The 24,162-nt window shown below is 40.0% G+C and overlaps 3 protein-coding genes across 4 annotated transcripts; 1 reads left to right on the top strand and 2 right to left on the bottom strand.

Moving 5' to 3' along the window:
- Positions 1-9: 9 nt before the first annotated feature.
- On the bottom strand, positions 10-2,724 carry mrpl4 (mitochondrial ribosomal protein L4). Its single transcript, XM_030771864.1, has 9 exons — positions 2,618-2,724; positions 2,318-2,399; positions 1,795-1,963; positions 1,640-1,691; positions 1,362-1,479; positions 984-1,090; positions 733-842; positions 388-461; positions 10-173 (listed from the first exon to the last, which is right to left on the bottom strand). The coding sequence occupies exons 1-9, from the start codon at positions 2,666-2,668 to the stop codon at positions 28-30; spliced, it is 909 nt and encodes a 302-aa protein (XP_030627724.1). The 5' UTR covers positions 2,669-2,724; the 3' UTR covers positions 10-27.
- Positions 2,725-3,380: 656 nt separating this feature from the next.
- c4h6orf120 (chromosome 4 C6orf120 homolog) lies at positions 3,381-5,423 on the bottom strand. 2 transcript variants are annotated; one of them, XM_030771552.1, is made up of 3 exons: positions 5,358-5,423; positions 4,147-4,549; positions 3,381-4,036 (listed from the first exon to the last, which is right to left on the bottom strand). In XM_030771552.1, the coding sequence occupies exons 2-3, from the start codon at positions 4,505-4,507 to the stop codon at positions 4,017-4,019; spliced, it is 381 nt and encodes a 126-aa protein (XP_030627412.1). In that variant the 5' UTR covers positions 4,508-4,549; positions 5,358-5,423; the 3' UTR covers positions 3,381-4,016. The 2 variants fall into 2 exon arrangements, with proteins under 2 accessions (XP_030627412.1, XP_030627411.1); XM_030771551.1 differs by having other exon boundaries at positions 3,381-4,549.
- Positions 5,424-7,487: 2,064 nt separating this feature from the next.
- On the top strand, positions 7,488-22,763 carry npepps (aminopeptidase puromycin sensitive). Its single transcript, XM_030771919.1, has 23 exons — positions 7,488-7,806; positions 10,072-10,156; positions 10,665-10,742; positions 11,141-11,262; positions 11,788-11,895; positions 12,715-12,915; positions 13,283-13,379; positions 13,494-13,527; positions 13,903-14,017; positions 14,372-14,536; positions 14,842-14,946; positions 15,539-15,599; positions 16,470-16,579; positions 17,168-17,231; positions 17,529-17,668; positions 18,109-18,243; positions 18,631-18,850; positions 18,975-19,117; positions 19,599-19,655; positions 19,833-19,940; positions 20,291-20,446; positions 21,079-21,126; positions 21,547-22,763. Exons 1-23 carry the CDS (start codon positions 7,516-7,518, stop codon positions 21,691-21,693), a joined length of 2,790 nt encoding a protein of 929 aa, XP_030627779.1. The 5' UTR covers positions 7,488-7,515; the 3' UTR covers positions 21,694-22,763.
- The last annotated feature ends 1,399 nt before the right edge of the window (positions 22,764-24,162 follow it).

Genomic DNA, 24,162 nt, shown 5'->3' with positions numbered 1-24,162 from the left:
AATGTTTAATACACAGCATTGAAGTGTTCAGGGCAAGTCTGTATATGGGAGTTTGAAGGGGTAAAGGGGAGTATAGCGTGAGTCATGCCAAAGTAGCTTCTTTTCCAGAAACTTCACTGCCTCCAGGGTGAGGACCAGACTCTCATGTTTCAGCATGCTGTGAACGTTCAGACCTGTCGCAAGCCAAAATAAAGTCTGATTTCACTGCGTAAAATCAATCCTGTAAAATGACTTTGACAGCTTTCTGAGTAAAGGAAGCACTTCATTCAGTTTTGACTCGTTACTGCCACTGCTTACATTGAACACTTATGCGCTGTCAGTAAAATAAGTTTCATGCACATAAATCTAGATACATATGATGGGACTTTTGTTTGGGTTTGTGCTCACCTATGGCAGGAATGACATTCACTGTTTTCGAGGCTGCTGTAGCCTGAAGAATGTTTTCTGGGAACTCTTCGCCTCTGAGAACGGAACAAAAACTCTGAGCTATGGAATGATTACCCCTTAGAATTTTTAAATAAAGATGTACAGGAAACAACTAAAAATGAATGTAGTTCAACTAAGTAGCAAGCGTCACACCAAAATGAAATTTGCAACACTTAAGGACATGTCCGTTGGAAAACTTATCCAATGGACATGTCTTTAAAGACATAAGGAGTCCACTATGAGCTTAAAACATAACTGGGGATTGCTGCTCACTGCTATGCGTACAATCATTTAAACAATACTTACGCATCCACAATCAACACAGAGTCTCCCCACTTCCTGTGTGCCACTAAGTCCTGAAGATACTGGGGATCTGGTGTAGGAATCTCAAGCGTGTCCACGATATGAAGATAATCCTGGAGAATTTAGTTCCATTAAAACATTACATATGGTGCCTAATGGAATGTCAAATATGTTCAAATGAACTTTAGGATTTTTATTTTTTTCTTTGAACCCCTTGAACAAATTTTAACCAACTTCATTATCTCAGAATGTACCTGAGCCAGTTTGGAGGTGAGGGCAATCTTCAGCCCTTGAACACGCACTTTCATTGGTAACATGTAATAATAACTGGTTGGTCCTCTTGGCCCATGAGCGACACCACCTGAAAAGAAAATGTATGTATTTAAGCACATAAAATGCGTAAATGGATAATTGGATAAATGGAACATTATTGTGGATAATTCTGCTTCAAGACATTACACTCTACCACAAATATTCGCCTTGCAAAACAGTTTGGTTGTAGGGTCTTAAACAAACCCTCTATAAATGGAATTTTTACATTGAATAGTAACAAGTGTCTAAGAATACAGAGTCGCGAATGATTCTTAACAAGAGACTACCAAAAAAAGGTACATTTTTGTCAGCATAATTACCTCCCCTCCAGATTGGTGATCTAATGCTTCCATGCCGTGCGCGTCCGCTGCCTTTCTGATTCCAGGGTTTTTTACCTCCTCCACTGACCTCTGCTCTGGTTTTTACCTTGGCATGGCTCTGTCAATCAAAAAGTACTAAGGATCAAATCAGTCTGTACATGTTGGATAAACTGGGTCAGTATGCCAAGTTCTTCACTCATTATTAGCATCTCATTCTTCCTTCCAAATCTTTTTCAGTACTTAAATAGGGAAAATCCAAATTCAATCAAGCTACTTACAATTCTTTTAAAATTCCTCTGCCAGACCTCAACAGCATGTAGTATGTCGATCCTAAATTGCCAATGCAAGGGGAAAAAAATGTTTTAAGAGTTTGGGAAGAATGGAGACAGAAGCTCATGTACAGAGTGAGGTTTTAACCAGAGTAGTCTTTTACCTGACGGGCACAGTAAAGACATCAGGGTGGAGGTCGACCAATCCCAATGGTTTACTGTCACGATCTCTTAAAGTCTCAACCCATGTCTGTACTGGTGCCAGGTGAGATGGGACCTCAGATTCACATTTGCGCAGAACAGGAAGATCGGAATCGGACGGAAGGATCCTCTCTGGAACGGGACAGATAACTTTGTTATTAGCATATCTAACAAGGACCTTACAAGAACTATGGTAGGCTTCCATCTCTATTTTTTGACATAAAAATTTATATTTTATATCCACTTGAACAGTATGTCGTTAATGGCCATTTGCGAAAAAAGAATAATCCTATGTACGTGTGTGTGTGTGTGTGTGCGTGCATACTAAACAAGACTGGAAACTTCAGTAGAAAGTAACAACGACGTTCATTTCTAAACACAGAGGAGAACATTAACCAAATTCCCTTCTATGCTATATTCATTGTCTCTCTTATTCGTTGAGAGTAATCCGACAATTATAAGAGACACAACAGACGACTGACTTACTCTCTCGAGGAACCCCAATTAGATTTGATGGAAGTCGTAAATTGGATGGGAGCGCAGAGTCGATGGAAACCGTTGACATCAACTGGACAAATGCAATTAAATATGAACAAAATTCACAATACTAATAAACATATCAGAATGCAAATAAAACAGTCCAACAACTGGCATACGTCATTGCTACATTATGAGAAAAGAACGTAGTTCCATAAGTTTCTTGGCTAGTTGAATCCGGCTTCGAGATCCATTTGCAAAATATAGCCAGCGAAAAATGCAGGGTTGAAAGAGATTTTGCGTACTTACTCTTGTAACGGTACCCCGTCCAAATATTACCAGAGTAGCACGAAACATCATTGAGCCTATATTAAGTGAATTCTGTTTCTCACACAGTAACTGTAACTTACATGTCACATTTTCTGATGTGCTACAGACACACGGAAGGTCGTGGTGCGCTAACACTTCCGTCCCGTTTTAATGACGTAGCAACTGATGACCACGGTTGTTTACAGCTACGTCTAAGGGCAAAGGAAAAGCATGTTCATGACCACGGACTATGTTGTGCAATGCAGAATACCATTTCTTTGATATTCGTAGCCCTTAATCGACCGTGTGAATTGCATGTTTACTTGCCTGGAAAAAGTTCTAGTAATGCGCTGTTAAACACACTGAGTTCGTAAACACATTCTTTTAATCCTGTTGCGTTTCTTATCATTTCTGTGCACCGCAGCAATCCTAAAAACATAACTCCATTTTAATTGTGTTCATGTGCGCACTCTCAGCTTGAAATAAAGCTAGAAGCATAGAGTGCACAATGATTATAGACGTCTTCTTAAAGTAGTACTTAAAGGTGTACTGGACCCGCTGTCTCTTCATTTTAAGGCCATTTTACTCTGGATATCAATAAAAGTATATTGTGTTGAAATAGTTAATCGGGAAACTATTTTATCAGACCTCTTTGTATATCACAGGATAGGTACAACACATACCTTGAGTACACTTAAAATCCATTGATACTTTCAACACAGGAAGCATATGGGTTATGTTTCTTGGGCAAACTGATCACCTTTATTTTAAAACATTACACACAATACAAATGTAAGAGATGATGCCTTCATCATTGTCAAGAGAGGTAAAAGGCACAAGAATTAGCAGTGTTCGAACTGGTATGATTGCTTTGTTTGCATAGTGCAAATTCAGACGTTCACAAGACCCCAAAATTTTGAAAATCATTTCTTAAGTTAACAAGCATTCTTAATGAAAACCAACTGAAAATGGGATAATTATCTGCAAAATTCATACTTTAGGCAACAAGATTAATTTGCTATTGAATGACAACTTCTTGTGAAAGCAGAAGTAGAATAGGTGGTTATGTGGATAATAAACAGGCAGTAAAACTGATGGGAGACACTGGATGACACATTATGTTTTTTGGAGAATTTTTGTTAATTTAAACAGGTCTAAGTCTGGAAAAAAGTATTCTTTTTCTCTCTTTCTTTATTTGTTTATTTATTTATTTTTGACCATGGTACAGCTCAGCCACATCACGTCTCTGAACACGAGCATATGAACACTTTCTTTCAAAGCTGTTTTACCAGGAGTTAATCATCCTATGGCAGAATCAAAAAGTATGATCTAGAACAAAATTTCAAGTATTATTTTCAGTATTCCAATGAGAATAGTCCAGAGAATGGATTCCTCTTCCTCAAACTCCTCTTCTGATCCCTGTGGGCGATAAGGATTCTCAGGCATTTCTTCAGCAGAATATGAGTTCTTTTCAAATACGTCATCTCCCAAAGCTGTCTGATCAAAAAACACCTTCATCTCAAACTCACTCTCCAGGTATGACGGATGTCCATAGATCCCGATGCCAACAGGTCGCACAAAATCCCCTGGTACCACTACTACATCATGACCACAGGTAGCGGATTGCAGTTTGTATGTGTCAAAGCTGGGCCGCAAGGTCTTATCAGAAACATACAGGTCAGCATCACCTTTAAGGCTACGCATGTGCAGGATAATGCGTCCATCATGGTTGAGACGCAGGTAGCTGTAATTACCGGCACCTATGTGGCCCTGGACCACATGGAGAAGAACCCATTCATCAGGCACAGTAATTTCCTCTGAGGACTGAAGGAAGCCCTGGGCCCGAGACAAGAGTAGTACCAGGAACAGGACAGCAAAGCAGAAGACCATGGCCACTGAGGATGTCACCCTCCAACCACATCTGGTAAAATCCTGAAATGACAGGCACACAGTGGTTGTAAAAAAATTTTAATGATGAAGATAGTGCTCCCTGCGCTAATCCTTAATACATATAATATCCTTGGTACACTTGTAGAATGTGACTACTGTGTGTCGACTTCATGTATTCATGAACTTCTGCTTGACTGAGTTTGAACCACCAGTTGACACTTTCAGAGAGCTGTCATACAGCCAGGACTGCTTCGCACGTCTCGTCTGATCTGATGACGCTAAAAATAACTCAACATTTTCCCCTTGCTCGGCTAGCTATTTAAGCCAATCATTAAAACTATGTGACTAATCGTTAATGGCACACATGCTCTTAACTTTTAAAAAAGTTAACGAAACAATGAAAGAGTAAAATATTCCAAATACACATTACACACAAGGAAAACAAACAAGTTTACCAAATGGAGAAGGGTGGCTCCCGACGTTAGAGACTACTAACTAGGTAACTAGGTAACGAGCTAAACAAGTACAGATATTATGGCTTTCGAAGCACAAAACAATTATCGGGCAAATATTCGACGTGAATTGGTTTGGTAGAAGTAACATGATCCAGGCTGAGTGGCTTTCATACTATTATCATCTATATAAAGAAGATAGCAAGATAACAGTAAGTAAAGTGGTTGAACAGCCCTAACTAGTCCTGGCTAATTAGCTAGCTTGGTATTTTACTAATTATTATGTGCTAGCAACAAAACAGGATAACACATGCTTGATTTATGCAACTCAACACAGATACCCCGGCTAAACTGACTTCACTTTTTTTATATTACAAGAAGCATTTATGCTCACTCACCCGCACATTGTCAACAGTCAATCGATAGCGTCTTGCATTAGCATTAGCCAGCTGTCACACCGTTGTGAGAAAATCTGGGTCCAAACGTGAGCCTCTCGTTCTTCTTTGTTTTTTTCTTAGCCTTTAAATGTTCAGTGCGCAACACCGCCATCAACAGTACAGAAGGAATTACTGTGGCAGTGGGGACTTGGGCAAGCTGTTGACTCCGGTTTTTAGTTAGAATTATAAATTGGAATCTATGTGATCGCACGATATCATCTCTTCATTGGCACAAACACCATCCATGTGCTCAAAGAGGGATTTGAAGAATTGTTTGAAATAGTTGTCCCCTAAGCTAAACTAAGAACAAATTTCAGGAGAATTTGTGGAAATGGCCAAAGCATATGGCTGCACTGCGAGTTTTTGTTACTGTACCTGTGTCGACTCTGGCTAGGGGCTTAGTTCACTGTGCAAATTTCACACATATGGTTATACTGGGGGGGGGGGGGGGGAGGGGGGCATGGAGGTACTTGGACGATTTCCTTAAATATGAGTTCATTGTCATTACTTATAAATCAGTGTGTTTCTGTGGTAAGTTATACCAATTGAAGAATCCTGCATGCTTCAGGTTTCACAACGAAAAGTAGAGTGAAAACTAATAATGTAAAAGGAAAGCTAGTGATCCTTTGTGAGTACATACTTCATAAAGTGTGCGACAGATATGTATTTTCCTCAAACACTAAAGGAAGCTAAATTGAAAATGTGGTATTTGCTTGTTCAGAAACAAAATCAGGTGAAAATAATTCATGCTTAAATTCTGTGTTCTTCAGAATTTTGGATGAGTTACACACCGATGTTAGCTTGGCGTTTTCATTTTTTTTTCACTGTCCTTTGACTGGCAGTTTAGGTGTGATCACATGGTGCAAATGTGAGCTCCATTGATTTTAGCACAGAGTAAGCTGAGAAAATGTTCATCATTTTATATTAGCACATGAAAAATCCTTATTCTTAAACACAATTTGGAGCCCCAAGCAGGTAACAAAAGGGTTTCTGGTCTTCGTCCTGAGAGAGGCATTCAATTACAAGGAAGTGCAGTAACAGCATAGCTTATTCAAAATCCCAAGAGTTCAGCACTCCCACTGAATTTGCGATTTAAAAAAAAAAAAAAAAAAACAATGCCAAAGCTGCCCTGGGGAAGTTTCAACACTTCCTCTACAGTTACTGAAACAATTTAAATTCAAGGAAATATACAATTCAAGGTAATCAAAAATCTCTAAAGTTTTTTCTTGTAAGGCATATTAAAAGAAAGAAAGCACATGAGTGGGGTGGGAAAGGATACTTGTAATTTTTTTTGCAGAGAAAGTGCTAAGACATTGAAGGTACAAAAGTCTAAATCAGATTATCAAGGAGAAAATATGTGTTTGAAGACTATGCATTTAAGATTGTGTTGTTTAGGTTTTTCTGCTGTACATTGTTACATGCAACGCTAGTTCTGTTGTGAACTTCAAGTTTATTCACAGACAGCACTAATTTTATTGGTCGAAAAAAAAGAGTTGAAAATACAGACAATACATTTCAGTTCAGCCTAAGGACAAACAAATTTGCTGGGATATAGTTCCAAGTACCAGGTTCCGATGGATATGATTGGCTGTAAAATGCAGTCATAAAAGGTGAATCAAAGAATTTCAGTCTGCTGTAAGAATAACCTCAATGTCTTTTTCACTAGATTATTCTCCAAACCGGAACGACGCCCGGTGATGTTATGAAAGGACGAATGAAGACGTTGATGTAGAAGCAAGGGATGGAACAAAAACACCTCACATCCACAATTCTTAGAAAATATGTTTTCAAAAATTCTCAGAATTTGTGCATTGAGTTCTTGTGTTGGGAGAGTATCGTCGATCCATAGTCAGTGCTCAGATGACACGTTACATACCAAACCCTCATAAAAGAAGCAGTACAATTTTTATTTTGCACGCGCAAGTACAAAGTAAAACTTGCCAAGAGAAAATATTGAGAATGTGCTGTATCACCTACCGACTTTTCACAACAGACTATACTCCTCAACGCGATGACGTAATTTTCTTGCCGTGGCGCGCACGTACACACATCTAGCCGTTTCTGTGGTTGAGTGAGAGGGGAGGACGGAGAGCTAGCTAGCAACATATCCTACGATTTTATGTTGCTGCTTTTGAGCCGTCGAGTGTCTCTGTCATTCGTTTCGCAAGTTATTCCCCGAAATCGGGTGTTATTTTCAAAACCCATATCGCGGAATTCACAAGCTGTTACATTTAGACTGAGCTATATTACCGTTTCTGCAAACGCTAACAGCCAAAATATAGTCACCATGCCTGAAAGGAGGCCATTCGTACGGCTGCCCACTGACGTCTACCCCGTCAACTATGGACTCTGTTTGAAGCCCGACCTAATCGACTTTACTTTCGAGGGCAAATTGGAGGCGGCGGTAGAGGTAGGTTAGTCAAAATACTTCAGCACGCGTATGAGGCTGCATGGTAGAGAGACCATTAGCTAATAGTCAGTCCGTTAATGTTCGTATAGAGTTCAAGTGAATGTCTACGATAATAGCTGAGCTGCTGCTAGAATCAGCTTGTTGGCAGGCACTGTAATAGCGAGCTAGCTAGTTAGCTGACTAGGGCTGGCTACGGACTGGTAGTCTAGGTTATGTTTAAATTATTCAATTATTGGCAGCTGTACTGTCTCGGCAGCTCGGGCTTAATGTTAAGGTGACATTTGTTTCGTAAAACTAAGAACCCTGTTGGAACTGAATAGGTTGAAACATTTTAGCAAACGTCATGTTTACAGTCCTGCTGAATGGCTAACTAACAGTTAGCATAGCCAAGTCGTGATACCAACCTGCAAACCGCCTGTTCGATAACACTACTAAGTTCGGAGTTATTAGATTTGATAGCACTTGAGTGCTAACCCATTACGTAGCCATGAATTCTGTCCCTCTAAGCTAAATTAATGATGTCTGTTCATTGTCATGCGAAAAAATACAGCCGAGGCATGCTTGTATTTTGCAAGTTTATGGACAAGTGTAGCAAGTTATCATATTACATGAACTTGAACATGTATGGAATGCACATCCCAAGTGGGCTTGACGGCGCTCTGTCAGGCTGTCTTGGACGTTTTAGTTGTTTGTCTGTTGGTTGCTTAGTTATGAACTTATGGAAACCCCAATGGCTTTCCTGCATTCATAGTCCTATTCAGTGACTAGCTTTCACCAGACATATGCACTTAAAATAGATCAAATTAAACATATTTTTGATATAGTGCTTTTGTGGGTACAGATCAATCGACTGATCCATTTATATTTTGTGGGCGGCGGTTTTACGATTTTGTTTAAACTGTGTCGGTAATATTCCATGTGCTGCAGTACTCGTTTTCCCAAGAGCTTTTAGCTTTACATTTTTTTATTGCACTCCATGTCAAACTGTCAACATATTAAGCTTACTGAATAACATTGTGCAGAGATAAGACATTTATGAAAGAAACTTTCAGGGAGCAACAAACAAGCTTAGTAGGTTTCAATTTACTGCATTTTGACACTCCCCATGTGAATCTTGACTTAGTCTCACACTTATTTGAACATCTTTGTGTATACAACCCCAAACCCACAACTGCCTCTTGTTTTTATGACTGCACATTCTTGTGGCACAGTGCTACAAAACAAGAACTCAAGGTTTTCTCAGACTGTTTTTAATCCAAGAGTCATTGTTTCCATAAAGAATTTCAACAAAATTAAGATTCAGCCGACTGTCCTGCATAGTCATCCTGAAAACTGACTACAAAATAAGCTGTGTGTGCAACACTCTGTCTCTGAACTTCTCGCCTTTGTAAGAAGAAATCAGAAGTCACAACAATTATCTGATATTCTGATCATTGCTAAATCCGAATAGCAGTGAAACACTGCAGGGAATTTTGTGTTGCGGGTCATGTTAACTAAACATGTGTACAAACTTATACTCACACCATGCTTAGTCACTCTATTTTTTGTTGTGCAGGAATGGGGATAGTTTGGGCTGGTAGAAATCTTTTCATGTCAAGTTGAGACATTAGAAAACATCACATCCTTGGTGTTGTAAAGGTTATTGCAAAATAAAGGGTTAGGTCTAGTCATCCTGTGCTTCGTGAATAACATTGCATTGAACCTCAGTTCTGTTCTCATAAGTCAGCAGGATGGTCCTGAGCAGTGCTTTGTGCCAAGCCCTTACTCCATTGTAGCCTTATCGTGAAATTCCCACTGTTAGGTCAGCGCGGCCCTTCATGCCAGCTCTTATTAGAGCATGAGATTAACTACATTTCCCACAATGCCACAATACATGAATATCATCAATGTCAGATATGGACCGCATTAAGAAATCGCATGGGAGTTAAAGCGTGCTGTAGTATTCCGGCCATGACTGGAGTGTCACATGAGCCGCTCACGCATTGCGTCTCATCCAGTCATAACAAGCTTTATTTATTGCTGCAGCTTGATTGAAAGCTGTCGCTGCCACTTACGCATAAGAATTGTGAAATCCCTCATGTCATAAAATCAGTTTTATTTCCCTTAATAGCGATGATTCGCTATAAAACCCCTGAAGGAGGGGTCCATAAATCACCTCAGTATTAAATTAATGAAGAGTAAATGTATTTTGGAAAACACAGTTTACATATGACCCATGACACATTACTGTTATCACATTTACTGACCTGATTCTGAACTTCACAGGTTACACAGGGAACAAACCAGATAGTGATGAATTGTGCGGACATTGATATTATTACAGCATCTTTTGCACCAGAAGGAGGAGAAGGTGAGTGCAATTTTCTGATAAGATGACTGTAACAGCATCATAAAAGATAGCTTTTTGCCATACATGTTTTTCTTGACCACTTTCTGACCATGTTATTCAAAATGAGTGAAATTATATAAAACTCCGTGTATCTGCGTAACTACCACAACAAGATAATTGTGCTATACTCTTGTTAAATTAATTGAACTGTAAATTGAATGATACGATTAATCTTTTAAGCATATGGGAGCAATCATTGGATTTTAATTGTTTGTGATGTTTTATGCAAGTGATATTTTATGTGTAACATATAACATTTTATAGGCCATTATATCCATCAATAACCATCCTTTACTGGCAGCACTTCAGTAAACTCTCATGAAGTGTTTTATTGTTCTTTTGTGGTTGCCTTTTTCATAATTTGTGCTCTCAATTGTTCTCATTTTATTGTGGCCTTTTATATTTGGACTGTTGATAGACACAATTTATCTGAAATACATTTTGACCCATGTCTTCTCTCTGCCATTAGAAATTAATGCAACAGGATTTAACTACCAAAACGAGGATGAGAAGGTCACACTGTCATTCCCCAGTGCTTTGCAGAAAGGTACATTTGGAAACAACCAGAACACTCAAACGAGCTTGTAGTACAGAGCTCATGAATGAGTTACTGATGTAGCCATGCTAGAAGTAACCATGTAATCTTTTTACCTCCGAGTATAGGAAGTTCATTCAGTTTTCTCGTAGCATGTGAATTGCTCGTAGTGATGTCCCATAGTACATAGCTAGCATTCTAGCCAGTTTCATGCCTTTTCATTTTTACATGCAAGAATATTGTGACTGTGTTTAATATTGAACCAGTTTGTAAAGGAATTGCTTTCAGTAGGTTTTGTGGCTTCCCCTTCAACATAAGTGTGTGATAAGCGTGTGGTTGTTGAAATCGTCCATTGTCATCAAAATGGTTCCCTACCATGGTGTGTAATGTCTACGCTGCCTGTCTTTCAGGGTCAGGTACGTTGAAGATTGACTTTGTCGGAGAGCTGAATGATAAAATGAAAGGTTTCTACAGAAGTAAATATGCAACTCCAACTGGAGAAATACGCTACGCTGCAGTCACACAGTTTGAGGTAAATGAGGCAAACCTTAAAGTCATTAATGTACCACTCTTCTCTCTCTCTCTGGATACATATTCAACTGGGCTCTATGTCTCTGCTCTTTACTCACTCTCCGTGTTTGGCCATTCTACCATAAAAAACATACCACAAAGGTAAACATTGAAGTTGTAGCCTAAGCCTTGGGTCCCTTGGGTAATGAGTAACTGGACAAGAGCAAATTAGTTGGATTCATGGGGAATAGGGTTTCTAAGTCACAGACACAGAAACTGAAATGCATCTGGAAACGTGTTAATAGCTATATGTTTTCAACAGCAATTGTTTGTGTTTGTTGGCCATTGCATTGTCTGTGTCATGCAAAATCTTCTTGACCTTTTTTTTCTTTTTTGTGCACATGAGCAAATCCTTTGAAATTTTGTGCATGTCGGGGGGGATGGGGGTAAAAATGTGTCTGTGCACATCTGAATTATAACCTCATGATTAAACAACCGGCCCAGCGAATTGTCTTGACTTCCCATGATGCACCGCTCTTGCCCGCAGGCCACGGACGCTCGACGAGCTTTTCCCTGCTGGGACGAGCCAGCTATCAAAGCCACCTTTGACATCACCTTAATTGTCCCCAAGGACCGAGTAGCCTTGTCAAATATGGTACGTGTCAGCTTCTCTGTCTCTCTCCCTCCAGAAATATGAGAGCACAGGCTGCCGAGTTCAGCCCTCTCTCTGCAGCCTCTGTTCCCTGGTAGACCAGGCTTATGTAAGAGAGGCTCAGAGGCAGTGTGTTCCTGCCTGCTGATGCAGAGCAGCTGTCACTCTCTTCAGCTCATCTTCCTAACGTCTTTGAAGTCCATATCTATGTCGTAAGAGAGATTTAATGATAAGAATCTTAGATACGAATCTCTCTAGGCTTTCAGGGCTCTCTTGTTTCACCTTGTTTGAAAAATTACGAGAGAGTAAACTTTTATTATATTGCTGTCATTTCTTATTCATATTTTTGGTCTTAAATGATGTCTTAATGAAGTGAATTGGTCTGAATATGTAGGGCTCCAAAAAGAAGATGTATAAAGTCATTGAGCCTCAGTGGTTCTTAACACTTAACACCATGTGAATTTGTCTTCAGGCTAGCTGTGTTATGAAGTTCACATGAATCAGCAAGATGAAGCTGAAAGATATCCTTAGGGAAAATCGGAAAGAGACCTAACTTACCGTTATGTCTCATCATTGCTCGGCTAATGCATAATCGCTGCTTTGCCAAACGAAGGGCTAACATCCGTTAAACTGACAAACTTGTCCTTTTTTATATCTCACTGGTTGATGTGAGACTATTCTGTCTGCTTCTAATACATTGATAGAGCTGCCCTCTTGAGTAGAAGATGTTAAGATGAAGATGTTAAGTATATCAGGTAGACTAGAGCAAAGTCATCACTACGTTATGACTGTGTTTTACGTTTCTGTCCTCCCCTGCTGCAGAATGTCATTGATAGAAAGCCATATCCAGAAGACGAAAGGCTGGTGGAAGTCAAGTTTGCCACCACGCCCATCATGTCCACGTATCTGGTGGCATTTGTCATCGGCGAGTACGACTTTGTGGAGGGCCAGTCGTCAGATGGAGTAACGGTGCGCGTCTACACGCCTATCGGGAAAGCTGAGCAAGGGAAATTTGCACTGGAGGTGAGACCGTTGTTTTAGCCGGTTTAGCTGGTTCATTCACTTATGCACAAAATCAATGGCGTTGCTCTTCGGCTAAGTAGACAAAGGCTTGTCTAAATGTGATGCTTGTTGCAGGCCAGTGCATTTTACTGGCCGAATATAGGCAGGGATAAGACACCATTTGTAACTCTGATAGTCTTTTTGGGTAACCAGAGATGCACATCTGACTTTGTTAAATTGGCTTAGATACATATAGAGGGACGCACGTACTTTCAGTTTAGGATCATTTCACTAGTGTTGGTTAAAGTTTGATATTTAATCTCTTGTATCAATGTCAGTGTTATGTAATATGTACATGACAATTCATGTTTTTCATTTTTCATATCAGGTTGCTACTAAGACCTTACCTTTCTACAAAGACTACTTCAATGTTCCTTATCCGTTGCCTAAAATTGATCTTATAGCTATTGCTGATTTTGCTGCTGGTTCGTATACTTTTGTTGTGATTATTCATTAAATCACATAAAAAGGGAATGGGGATACAGTGCTTGCCTAACAATGTTTTGATCTAACATACAGGATGTTCTTTGCCCTCTTAGGTGCCATGGAAAACTGGGGCCTTGTTACTTACAGGTAAAACAAATAGTAACTCAGCTGTTGAAATGAATCAAAGTCAAGTTAAGAGCCACCGAACACTTAATTTGAAGGGGGAAAAAAACCCTTTTGGGCTAATTTATAAACCCTCTGGAGTGTTTTTGCGTGACATTTGATCAGCCTTGCCATTAGCAGTGAGTGCACTGTGGTTACACAGTGTTCATGTAACAGCATGTGATGATATTTTGATTTCCATCCAGTAGTGACCAGCAGAGAGAAATCATTTCACTGTTTGTTATAATACTCACGTAAATTCCAGTCTTCCCTCTGATCTTTTTGGTTTAACCATTGAGTCATGGCTCTGCGAATCTGTCCGACTTTGTTGTTTGACTGTGTCCTTGTTCTCCCCTGTAGGGAGACAGCTCTGCTGATTGACCCGAAGAATTCCTGCTCATCCTCACGACAGTGGGTGGCCCTAGTCGTGGGGCATGAGCTGGCGCATCAATGGTTCGGGAACTTGGTCACTATGGTGAGGAATGTCGCACGGGCTTTAAAAATAGCGGAACACGGAAAGTCAGCGCGTTGATCAGTGCCCATATCAATCTTGAGTTGCATTGTGATTGTCCAGACAGCCTGTTGAAACCATGACACAAAAAAAACATGTTCAACAGCACTGGAATTTAGAGATCTGTAGACTGGTAGTTGTTGCTGCAGGGTTGTTTTTGACAGGTTATGATGGTAAAGAAAGCTCACTGGGGAATTTCACAGAGGCTTCAGTTACTTTCCGAACACTTTGTATATATGTTAGCCAATTACCTTTAACCTAAATTCAAGAATTTGGGACATGACAACTCCTAAAATATCCTCTTCCCTTACTCTGTAGGAGTGGTGGACACATTTGTGGCTGAATGAGGGCTTTGCATCATGGATTGAATACCTCTGTGTTGACCACTGTTTTCCTGAGTATGACATCTGGACACAGTTTGTGTCGGCTGACTACACTAGAGCGTTGGACCTGGATGCACTAGATAACAGTCATCCCATTGAGGTTGGTGAATTTTTTTCTCTCTCTCACCTCCCACCTTCTCTCTCTCTCTCTCTCTCTCTCCATCTGTCCATACTCTTTACCTCTCACATATATTTTCATCTCTGAATTCAAATGCGTAATGTTTGTTTATTGTTTGAATACATTACAGCATGAAACAAAATAGTCTGTATTATGTTTCATGTCAAAACAAAAAGTCACTTGCATGACATTGTAAAGCTGTATTTTGCGTATTAAATGTGATATGGTTTTCTATGATTGCTGGCTCTCAGCGACTGACTGGGTTTATGTTATATTCTTGATGGCAGGTTAACGTGGGCCACCCCTCAGAGGTGGATGAAATCTTTGATGCCATATCATACAGTAAAGGAGCATCCGTTATACGCATGTTGCACAACTACATTGGTGACGAGGTGAGGCTTATCTAACTGGTGTTTACAGAACTGTTAACTGCCACTCTGCTGATAATGAACATTAGTCACCTCTCTTTTCCCCGCATGCAGCTCTAGTAGGACAGATGGTTCATGACACCGATCGATTAGTTTCAGTGAATATACTTAGTACACATACACTGCAGTCCCAAGAGCCTTTAAAGCACTACCTTTCTTAGCATGGCTGTGGATTAAAATGTAAATTTCCATAGTGATCCTCTGAAGTTCAGGTCAAGTTTAGAAGGCTAAGAGAAAGTACAAAACTAACCGGTCTTATTAGTTAGTCTGTTAGTCAGCTCCCACATCCTCTGCCCCTCTCTGTCATGGAAAGTTGCGTTAGTTGGTATGTCCAGCTTTTTGGGTCCCCGTTCATGAGTTGATTGCTGTCTATGGGCAATAGCCTCCTCATATTGATTGCTGTACCCAGTGGAAGGAGCACTTAAGTTATAATGTGCTGAGACATGATTGATGCATAATGTTTAATAGATGCATAAACATTAGTTTGTTGATTGAGAGCCTGAGCTCTTAGAGTAAGTTTTACTTCGATTCGAATAATTTTTACTTTTATTTACAGGATTTTAGAAAAGGAATGAATGCTTATCTTTTGAAGTTTCAACACAAAAATGCATCTACAGGTAATTGAAATTGATCATTATTTATCTCACAAGACTTCGTAGGAAACAAGAAAGTATGGTTTGTGTTTTATTTAAAATTCCCTGATCCTTGTATCGTCGTGTGTGTTGTATGCATGTGGAATCTCCAAATAAGGTAGTTATGGAAATCATGCAAATTTTTGGGTTGTCACTTTATGTTTCCTTGACTAGGATTATCAGGTGGTTTGATAGCCTTTATTTAAAGGTTTATTTAATCCTGTACATGTTTCCTTCTCATTAATTGTCTAAGGCTGGAGTTCATTTTTCAAAAACTGATTAAGAACTGGATATGCATTGAATTATCCATAATAGTTAGCAAATAAAGGCGAAAATACATAATGTGTAATAAGGATCATGTTTAGCAGATAAAATCAAGTCAAAATAGCAAGGTCATGCAGTAGAAATGTGATGTGTTGATTGTGATGTAATGGTAGTGTGGAGGTGTGGAACCAGGCTTCTCTGAAAACGAGCAAGGGGCAGGAGAAGTGGAGTCTTCCTCTTCTGAGCATTGTATGAAAGTATGACGTCTGGTGTGTCCTTGTAGTTTAGGCCCGCAATAAAACAGTCATAAAAGAGACAAACAAAAGTACTTCTAGCCTGTTTCCTTTTAAGGAGCATTACTATGATGTAAATTGTAATGTTATTGATTTGCCTTGTTTTCTCCTCTCTCTCTCTCTCTCTCTCTCTCTCTCTCTCTCTGTCTCTCTCTCTCTCTCTCTCTCTCTCTGTCTCTCTCTCTTTCTTTCCCTCTCTCTCTCTCTCTCCCTCTCTCTCTCTGTCTCTCTCTCCCTCTCTCTCCCTCTCTCTCTCTCTCTCTCTCTCTCTCTCATACATGCGTAATAAATCTCTTAGAGGATCTATGGGACTGTCTGGAACAGGCTAGCGGGAAACCTATTGCTGCGGTGATGAATTCTTGGACTAAACAGATGGGTTTCCCAATTATAGTAGTAGACCAAGAGCAGGTACACTCACTCCATCTGAGCCTTTATTCCACTTAATCCCTTATAGTCTCCTAAAGCCATGATCATGCATAGAATCTCAGAACATGCTGACTTGATATTGAAATATTTATATTTTGTGTCAGACCGTGTAACTGGGCCACAGAGTAGCCCAAAGGGCAGTGTAATTTAAGGTAACCTGAGCATTCAGAGCATAGTAGCAAGGACTGTTGTGCCAGTTTCCAGACTAAAGCAGTGACACACAAGATTTTAAACCACCATTGTAGCATTATTCATTTAATGAATAGAGTGTAACTTATGTAATCTGACCTAAACTGAGTCATTCCACCATTGTAATTGGTGTATTGGAAAAAAAAAAATGTATTGTTACCAGTGGTGGCTTAATATGAAACACTAATACATCGCTCTTGTGCTATGCTCATTTCAGCATGGTCTGAACCCCGGTTCGACCCCTTTTTTGAGTAGCTTGTTAACGGAAATTTTCATTTAATTATGTTTGCCAAAATTGCACCGCACTTTTGATCTCAGCGTCCACTCATCACTGGTCAAGTGGTGAGTTTGAATGGTGACAGTGATGTACTTTATTTTTAGCAAGGTGACGATCGAGTACTGAAAATATCTCAGAGGAAGTTCTGTGCCAGTGGACCACATAACGGTATGTTGACAAGCATAGAAAATAAATGTGTGCCACAATAATAGAGGGCAGTATTTGCATTCTGAGGTATATTTGCATTACTAATGCTTAGAAGTAGCTCCCAACTACTGAACACACAGATGTTCAGGAGTGGGCAGTTACAAAAGTTTCCATTTTGTCCAGTTACAAAATGGAAATTTAAACGTTTTTACTTTTGGCTACAGCTTGAACATTCTCCCTTGTGTCTTTTGTTTGGCTATATGTTTTCAGCTATATGCGTTCTGTGTGCGATTGTTTATGCTGTTTGATGTTTGACAGGTGAGGACTGTCCCAGTTGGATGGTGCCCATCAGCATCTGTACCAGCGAGGACCCCAGCTGCACCAAGATGAAAGTTCTGATGGACCAACCTGAAATAACAGTCACCATCCCCAACATTTCCCCAGATCAATGGATCAAGGTCAGCAGTGTGTGTGTGTGTGTGCACATGTGTGTGTGTGTGTGTGTGTGTGTGTGTGTGTGTCTCCACGTGTGTGCATGTGTTTGAACAACAGCAGCAGCTGGGTAAACAGAGCAGAGTATCAGCACTCAAACACACACTGCCCCACATACTTGTTCCATTCATACAATGCAAACTCGGCTGTACTTCTGAGATTTTTTTTGGAAAACATCCAGTTGAGAAATGCTATTTATTTTGGTTTGTTTTGAGAATGTATGTATAACTGCTTTTTTTTTTGTGTATGTGTGTGTGTGTGTGTGTGTGTGTGTGACTAAATTTATAAGTGGCTGGTCAAACCTGTCTGTAGCCAAATTCCTTCAGTGGCCTTGCCTGTTTCCTGTTCCGCTTATTAGACTTGCTTGTAATGGCTTTTTGTATTTGTTTCTTGTCATTCTTTTCAGATAAACCCAGGCACAGTGGGTTTCTACAGAATCCAGTACAGCTCTGCAATGCTGGACAGCCTTCTCCCAGGCATCCGTGACCTCACCCTGCCCCCTGTTGACCGTCTGGGCCTTCAAAATGACCTCTTCTCCCTGGTGAGAGAGAGCAAGTCACTCAAGTCTATCTCTGCACTGTCCTTTAGACACGTTACACGATATTCATAAAACATCGGAAAAATCTTCTCATACACGTTCGTCTCTTAGTCATTATACACTGCTATTCTTTTGTCTCGCTGCTATTCTGTGTTCCGTCTATGTTGAGCTAGTCTTTAATGGGTTTTTTTTTTTAGTTAATCTGTCTGCTCCATTATTAAAACTCATTTAGAGTGCATTAAGCAAATGAATGCTCCTGAGTGCAGCTGAGGTTTATGAAAGAATGTCAGGCTGTAGTGGAACACCACCTGTCAGTTTCTACATTCTTGTTTTCTCCCTCTGTCTCTCTCTCTCTCTCTCTCTCTCTCTCTCTCTCTCTCGACTGTTCAGTCTCGTGCGGGCATGATTAGCACCGTAGAGGTGCTGAAAGTGATGGAGGCTTTTGTTAACGAACCCAACTACACAGTTTGGAGCGACCTTAGCTGCAACCTGGGCGTGCTCTCCTCACTGCTCTCTCACACTGACTTCCATGAGGAAATCCAGGAGTTCATCCGAGACCTTTTCACTCCTATCGGCCTCAAGCTGGGCTGGGACAGCAAGCCGGGAGAGGGTGAGTCACCGTCGGGAGGTTTTGGGTGATATATCAGCCAAGAACAGAGGGCTGTACTGTCTTCTCCTGCACAGATTGAAATATTCTCCATTACTTTGTCACCCTCTGCCTCTCTCACTCTCAGGACACCTGGATGCATTGCTGAGAGGTTTGGTGTTGGGCAAGCTGGGAAAGGCGGGACATAAGCCCACGCTGGAGGAGGCCAGGCGGAGGTTTAAAGAACATGTGGAAGGCAGGCAGATCCTCCCCGCAGACCTCAGGAGCCCAGTAAGACCCGCTCAACCTCAGCTTACATATGTACCTCGTACATTTTATTTTAAGACGCACCAGGCTCATATAGAGTAATATATAGACGCCTATCTTATTACAGTCAGTTTCACACATGCCTTATTCATCTTCGCTTAACTCCTATACACGCTTCCTTCAGCTAAATGTCACAGACCCGTTTTATACAGTTCAGTTTTATGAGTGTGAGTTATATAGACACTATAGTGACATCCCAGCTCCATTTCACCTGCATAACCATCTTATGGATATGTTAAACAAACATAATGGATCAAAAAATCCACCTCATGCGGTCTTGACTGAGGTTTCTTTAAAATGGTAGTGCACCCAGTTTCGAACATATGAACCCACCAGCTGTCTTGTTTTTGAAGAGGAATCATGATGTGGTTTTAGACATTACAAATAGAGGAAGTGTATTTTTTAATGTGGTGGCTGTGACTGGACTTATGTTTTGTCATTGTAGGTTTACCTAACAGTACTAAAGCATGGGGACAGTACAACGCTGGACACAATGCTGAAGGTAAGGATCGTCTCTCTCTCTCTTTGTGTGCCTTCGTACATTCAGTGCCACACACTTCCTTCAAAAGAACTAAGTGTAATAGAGTGACTCAGGAAGTTAATTTTCTCTTTCTCTCTTCATTAGTCGGTGCTTTCTAACCCTTTGTCTGTCTCATCTCTCTCTCATTCTGTTGTACAGCTCCATAAGCAGGCAGACATGCAGGAGGAGAAGAATCGTATTGAGAGAGTTTTGGGAGCAATTTCCGCCCCTGACCTAATTCAGAGAGTTCTCACCTTTGCCCTATCAGTATGTTCTCCCACACCCCTCTCACTACCACTTCAGTCCCAATGTAGACGTAAAAATGCTAGCCACAATGATAAAATGCCCCTGGGTCAATGGAACAAATGTCCCTCTTGCCGCGTAATATAGTGAAACACGCTGACAAATCTACCACATGCTACCACAGTGCTCATCTTAGCACGTAATTAGAAACCATCATTTTTTTATTCAGTGAGAAATATTTCAATATGATTGTGTTTTTTTGTGTTTTGACTTTTTTTTTTTTATCCCATTTCTTAAAAAAAATTTAAAAAAAAATTTTTTAAAAAGATTTTTCCTAAGATTTCAAACATTGGCTGTGTCCTGTTGTCTTGCAGGAGGAAGTACGTCCTCAAGACACTGTGTCCGTGATTGGGGGCGTGGCAGGTAGTAGCAAACATGGACGAAAAGCCGCATGGAAATTTGTGAAAGACAACTGGGAAGAGCTTCATAACCGCTATCAGGGTGGTTTCCTTATATCACGACTAATCAAGGTAAGAGGATCCTCCGCTATGTTGCACAAGCACAGGAAAACAAACAAACAAACAAACAGATGCACAGAAAAATGAGCTCTTGTGGGAAAACATTGACATGTATTTGTGGCGTAACACTGTAACTGGAGAATTGTAAATCTGAGTATTGTATAGAGGATACATGAGAGAATTACATATTTGGTGTTGTTACACCCTGGAAGAAGAACAGGGTATCCTTTAGTTTTCTCCAAGCTCATGTATGCACGGCAGGCTGTGAAATAAAAAGTGAACCAGGCCAGCTGGACTGTGGACTGCTATCTCGGAACTTTGCTGTAGTGACCTTTAGTTATTATTTGATTGCCTTTTTACCAGCTTTAATCTTGAGTAATGGAGACGCAGTCATGTTTAAAAATCAAGGCCATACAAAGATACCAACCTCATCCTGCAAACACCAGACCTATAGTAACGCATTAAATGTGTGTTTTAGTCACCTTGCACTTTTAAAGACCTTTAACTATAGATTGGCCATCACAATGTGAGGCCGGTTTACTGTGAACGCTTTAAATCATGGACAGCTGGTATAAAAGGTCATTAAGTCCATGGCTAACCATTAGTGTGTGTGTCTGTGTCTGTGTTTGTGTGTGTTCTTGTAGCTCACTGTGGATGGATTTGCGGTGGACAAAATGGCTGCTGAGGTGAAGGTGAGGAGCAGAGTTGTCTTAAATATGATTCATGCTTTTATAGCCCTGCTGATTAGAGTTCATACTTATAGCTGATATATAGGCCAATCAGCACCGTGGCTCTCCTTGTTTATTTGGTAGTTTGTCCTTTATCATATTTAATGTGGAGCCTGTTGTAAATTGGAACAAATGTATCTCATAAACACATAAAATAAACAGTTGGTTTAAAACACACATAGAAATATTACATTTGCTAAGTTTTAGAGTAGTTACTCCAAGGAAATATTTATTGAATAGAAACCCCTCTAACATTCTGAAATCGTCTGGGAACACAATTGCACACACAATAGAAGTTCAGGAACTGGGATTTTAAATACGAAATATTGATTACAAAAATAATAGTGATTTTCATGAGTGTGTTCACTGCTGTTGTGTTACCAGAGCTTCTTTGAAAGTCACCACGCGCCAGCGGCTGAACGCACAGTGCAGCAGTGCTGTGAGAACATTCTCCTGAACGCAGCCTGGCTCAAACGGGACGCAGACGACATCCACCAGTACCTGCTGCAGCGCAAGGCCCCCCCAGTCTGACCCCCCCCCGAACTTTTGTTAAGCACCCTCTACATGCTCACTCATTCACTTCCGATCTCCCAGCAATCATCGCTGCCTCTGGCCTGCAGACCACAGACGCGGGAGCTCGGGCTTCATTTTTCTAGAACAAGCAAAAAAAAAAAAAAAAAAAGGCAAGAAAACATGAAAAGAAAAAAAAGAAATGGGGAAAAAAATAGTACTGCGCCATCTTCTAAAAATTTATCCAAGTGTCAGTAAAGTTAAAAAAAGAGACTTCAGTGAAACGGGAAGTTGGAAGAGGAATGTAGATGTTCCCACTCTGTCCTGCAGAGATTTGTATGATGTGAAATATCAGATATTTGAATCCCAGCTGTGGTAGATGGTTATGCATGCACAGACACACAAAACACATAACGTACACACAAAACGTACACAGTCCTGTGGTAACTGTGAATTGCTTTACTTTTTTTCTCTCTCCTCTCTTTGTTCTTCCACCTGTTGCTTAAAAAAAGGCATGAAATTTGATACCTTCAATTTCAAGTTTCGGTTGTGTTGCTTTTTTTTTTTTTGTTTCGTTTGTTTTGTTTTGTTTTTTCTGCACAATGATCTACTACCTTTTGCGTTTTGTCAGTGATGGCTGTAGCCAGATATTTCCCAGATTTCCCTTCCAGACGCAGGGCAGAGTGGGTGTAAATGGCTTGGTGCACGCTGATAGGATGGACTTAAGTCAGCTGCACTGAAATCCATCGCTATAAAACGGTTAGAACGAGCAGAGCAGAGTTAGCATGGTACTGTATGTATATTGTATAATGTAAAACATTATTGCTGAGACCCTCTACAAATCTGAACTGCAATGTACATGATTTCCCTAAACCCTCTCGTAGCCTCGCTCTGATGGACAATACCACCCATACCATTTCACACTCCCAAAAAGTTTCTCTCTCTCTCTCTCTCTCTCTCTCTCTCTCTCTTTAGAACTATGGAATGGATGTCTGGAACGGAATACGACAGAAAAGTCATATTTAAATGTCATGGTATCTGACACATTAAAACAAGCTGTTTCAAACTTTTTTTTTATTTTATTTTTTTTTTTATAATGCTTACATTCAGTGATTATTTTGACGTTGTGAAAATTACATCTGTAAAGAAGTAGAGCATTTTTTGGGCCTCCAGGATTAAGCTCACTTCAGCATTCAGTGGAACTGGCCCATGATAAATTTAAAATGACAATGATTTACTCTGCTATTGTTTTCTGAGGCCTTAAATTGGTTAATCAGGTTTGCAATAATTCTTCAGCTGGAGTGGTAGTTGTATTTTAACTGGCAAATAAATCTAGATGACAAGTTGTGGATCTACACATAGACTTATTGAACAAACGCATCCATTGGTAATTGACTATCTAATGTGGCGATCAAAGCAAGTGTTGGGCTCTTTCCCTGAAATATTTGTTGTGCTTTTGTTTAAGAATACAATTGGTGTTCATTAAACAGTAAAAAAACCTTAACAAACAAAAAAAACCAAAAACAATGTGACAAGAGTAAAGTTGATTTCACGTGTGAAATGTTGATGTGCATGCCTGACTTCAGTTTGTAATATGTAATTTATCATAATCTAGATGATGTTTTAAATGGCTGTATCAACAATGGAAGGATGTACATCATATGAGATAAAGTGTTTGGAATATATTAACTCAAATTCAGTGTTCAAACAGCCAAACCTCAGTTATATTAGATAAAGACCAAATACCAAAGGTACTGGAAATACTGGAAAGGTTTCAAAACAAAAGACAGAAAAAAAACCTCACACTTGTAGATTGAAAGGAAGATATAGTTAAACAGATTTGAATATAATCTTGTTTTCACATGTACATTTCTAGTCAGTGCTTTTACTATACAAATGTTCTCCTGTATGTCTGAGATACTCAGAGATGATTTCTCTGACTAGAGTGTTATTCTTTCCTCTGGTATCATCTTCAGTGTTACAGAGTGTCGTTCAAAAAGCACTATCGAATTCACATGTGACCCAAGTGCTTTGACAGATATATGCAGATGGGAGATTGCCTGGAAGATGCTGAAATAAAGATGCACACTCTACACTGTTCTTTATCGGGAGAGTCTTGTTGGACTGCTCTGTTCTTGCTGCACAGGTCTTCTATTTAATGTTAGTTCCATTATAAAGAGTGTAGTAGCTTGTTGCTACTTGACAGTAGTCAGCGATTATGAGTGCTTTTTATAATATATTCAGGTCACATCTGTGTAGTTTTTCAGCTGTGCCACCCCAATCATCAGTATTTTGCAATTGAAGGTTTAAAGTAGCGTTAAGTGAACCTGTTCCAGAAGGGCTCTGTGTTCAGGTTTTCATTAAAGGTCAGCACATGGAGGACAGAAGAAATAAATAGTTGTCTTCAGAATCCTGGAATTTCTCTTCAAAGCCTTCTGGCACAACGGCCTTCAAGGAATGAGGGCCATAACAGATTGGAGACACCTGTTA

The sequence above is a fragment of the Chanos chanos genome, chromosome 4 (assembly GCF_902362185.1).
Source record: "Chanos chanos chromosome 4, fChaCha1.1, whole genome shotgun sequence".
Lineage (NCBI taxonomy): Eukaryota > Metazoa > Chordata > Actinopteri > Gonorynchiformes > Chanidae > Chanos > Chanos chanos.
This window is presented reverse-complemented; position numbering and strand designations above follow the sequence as displayed.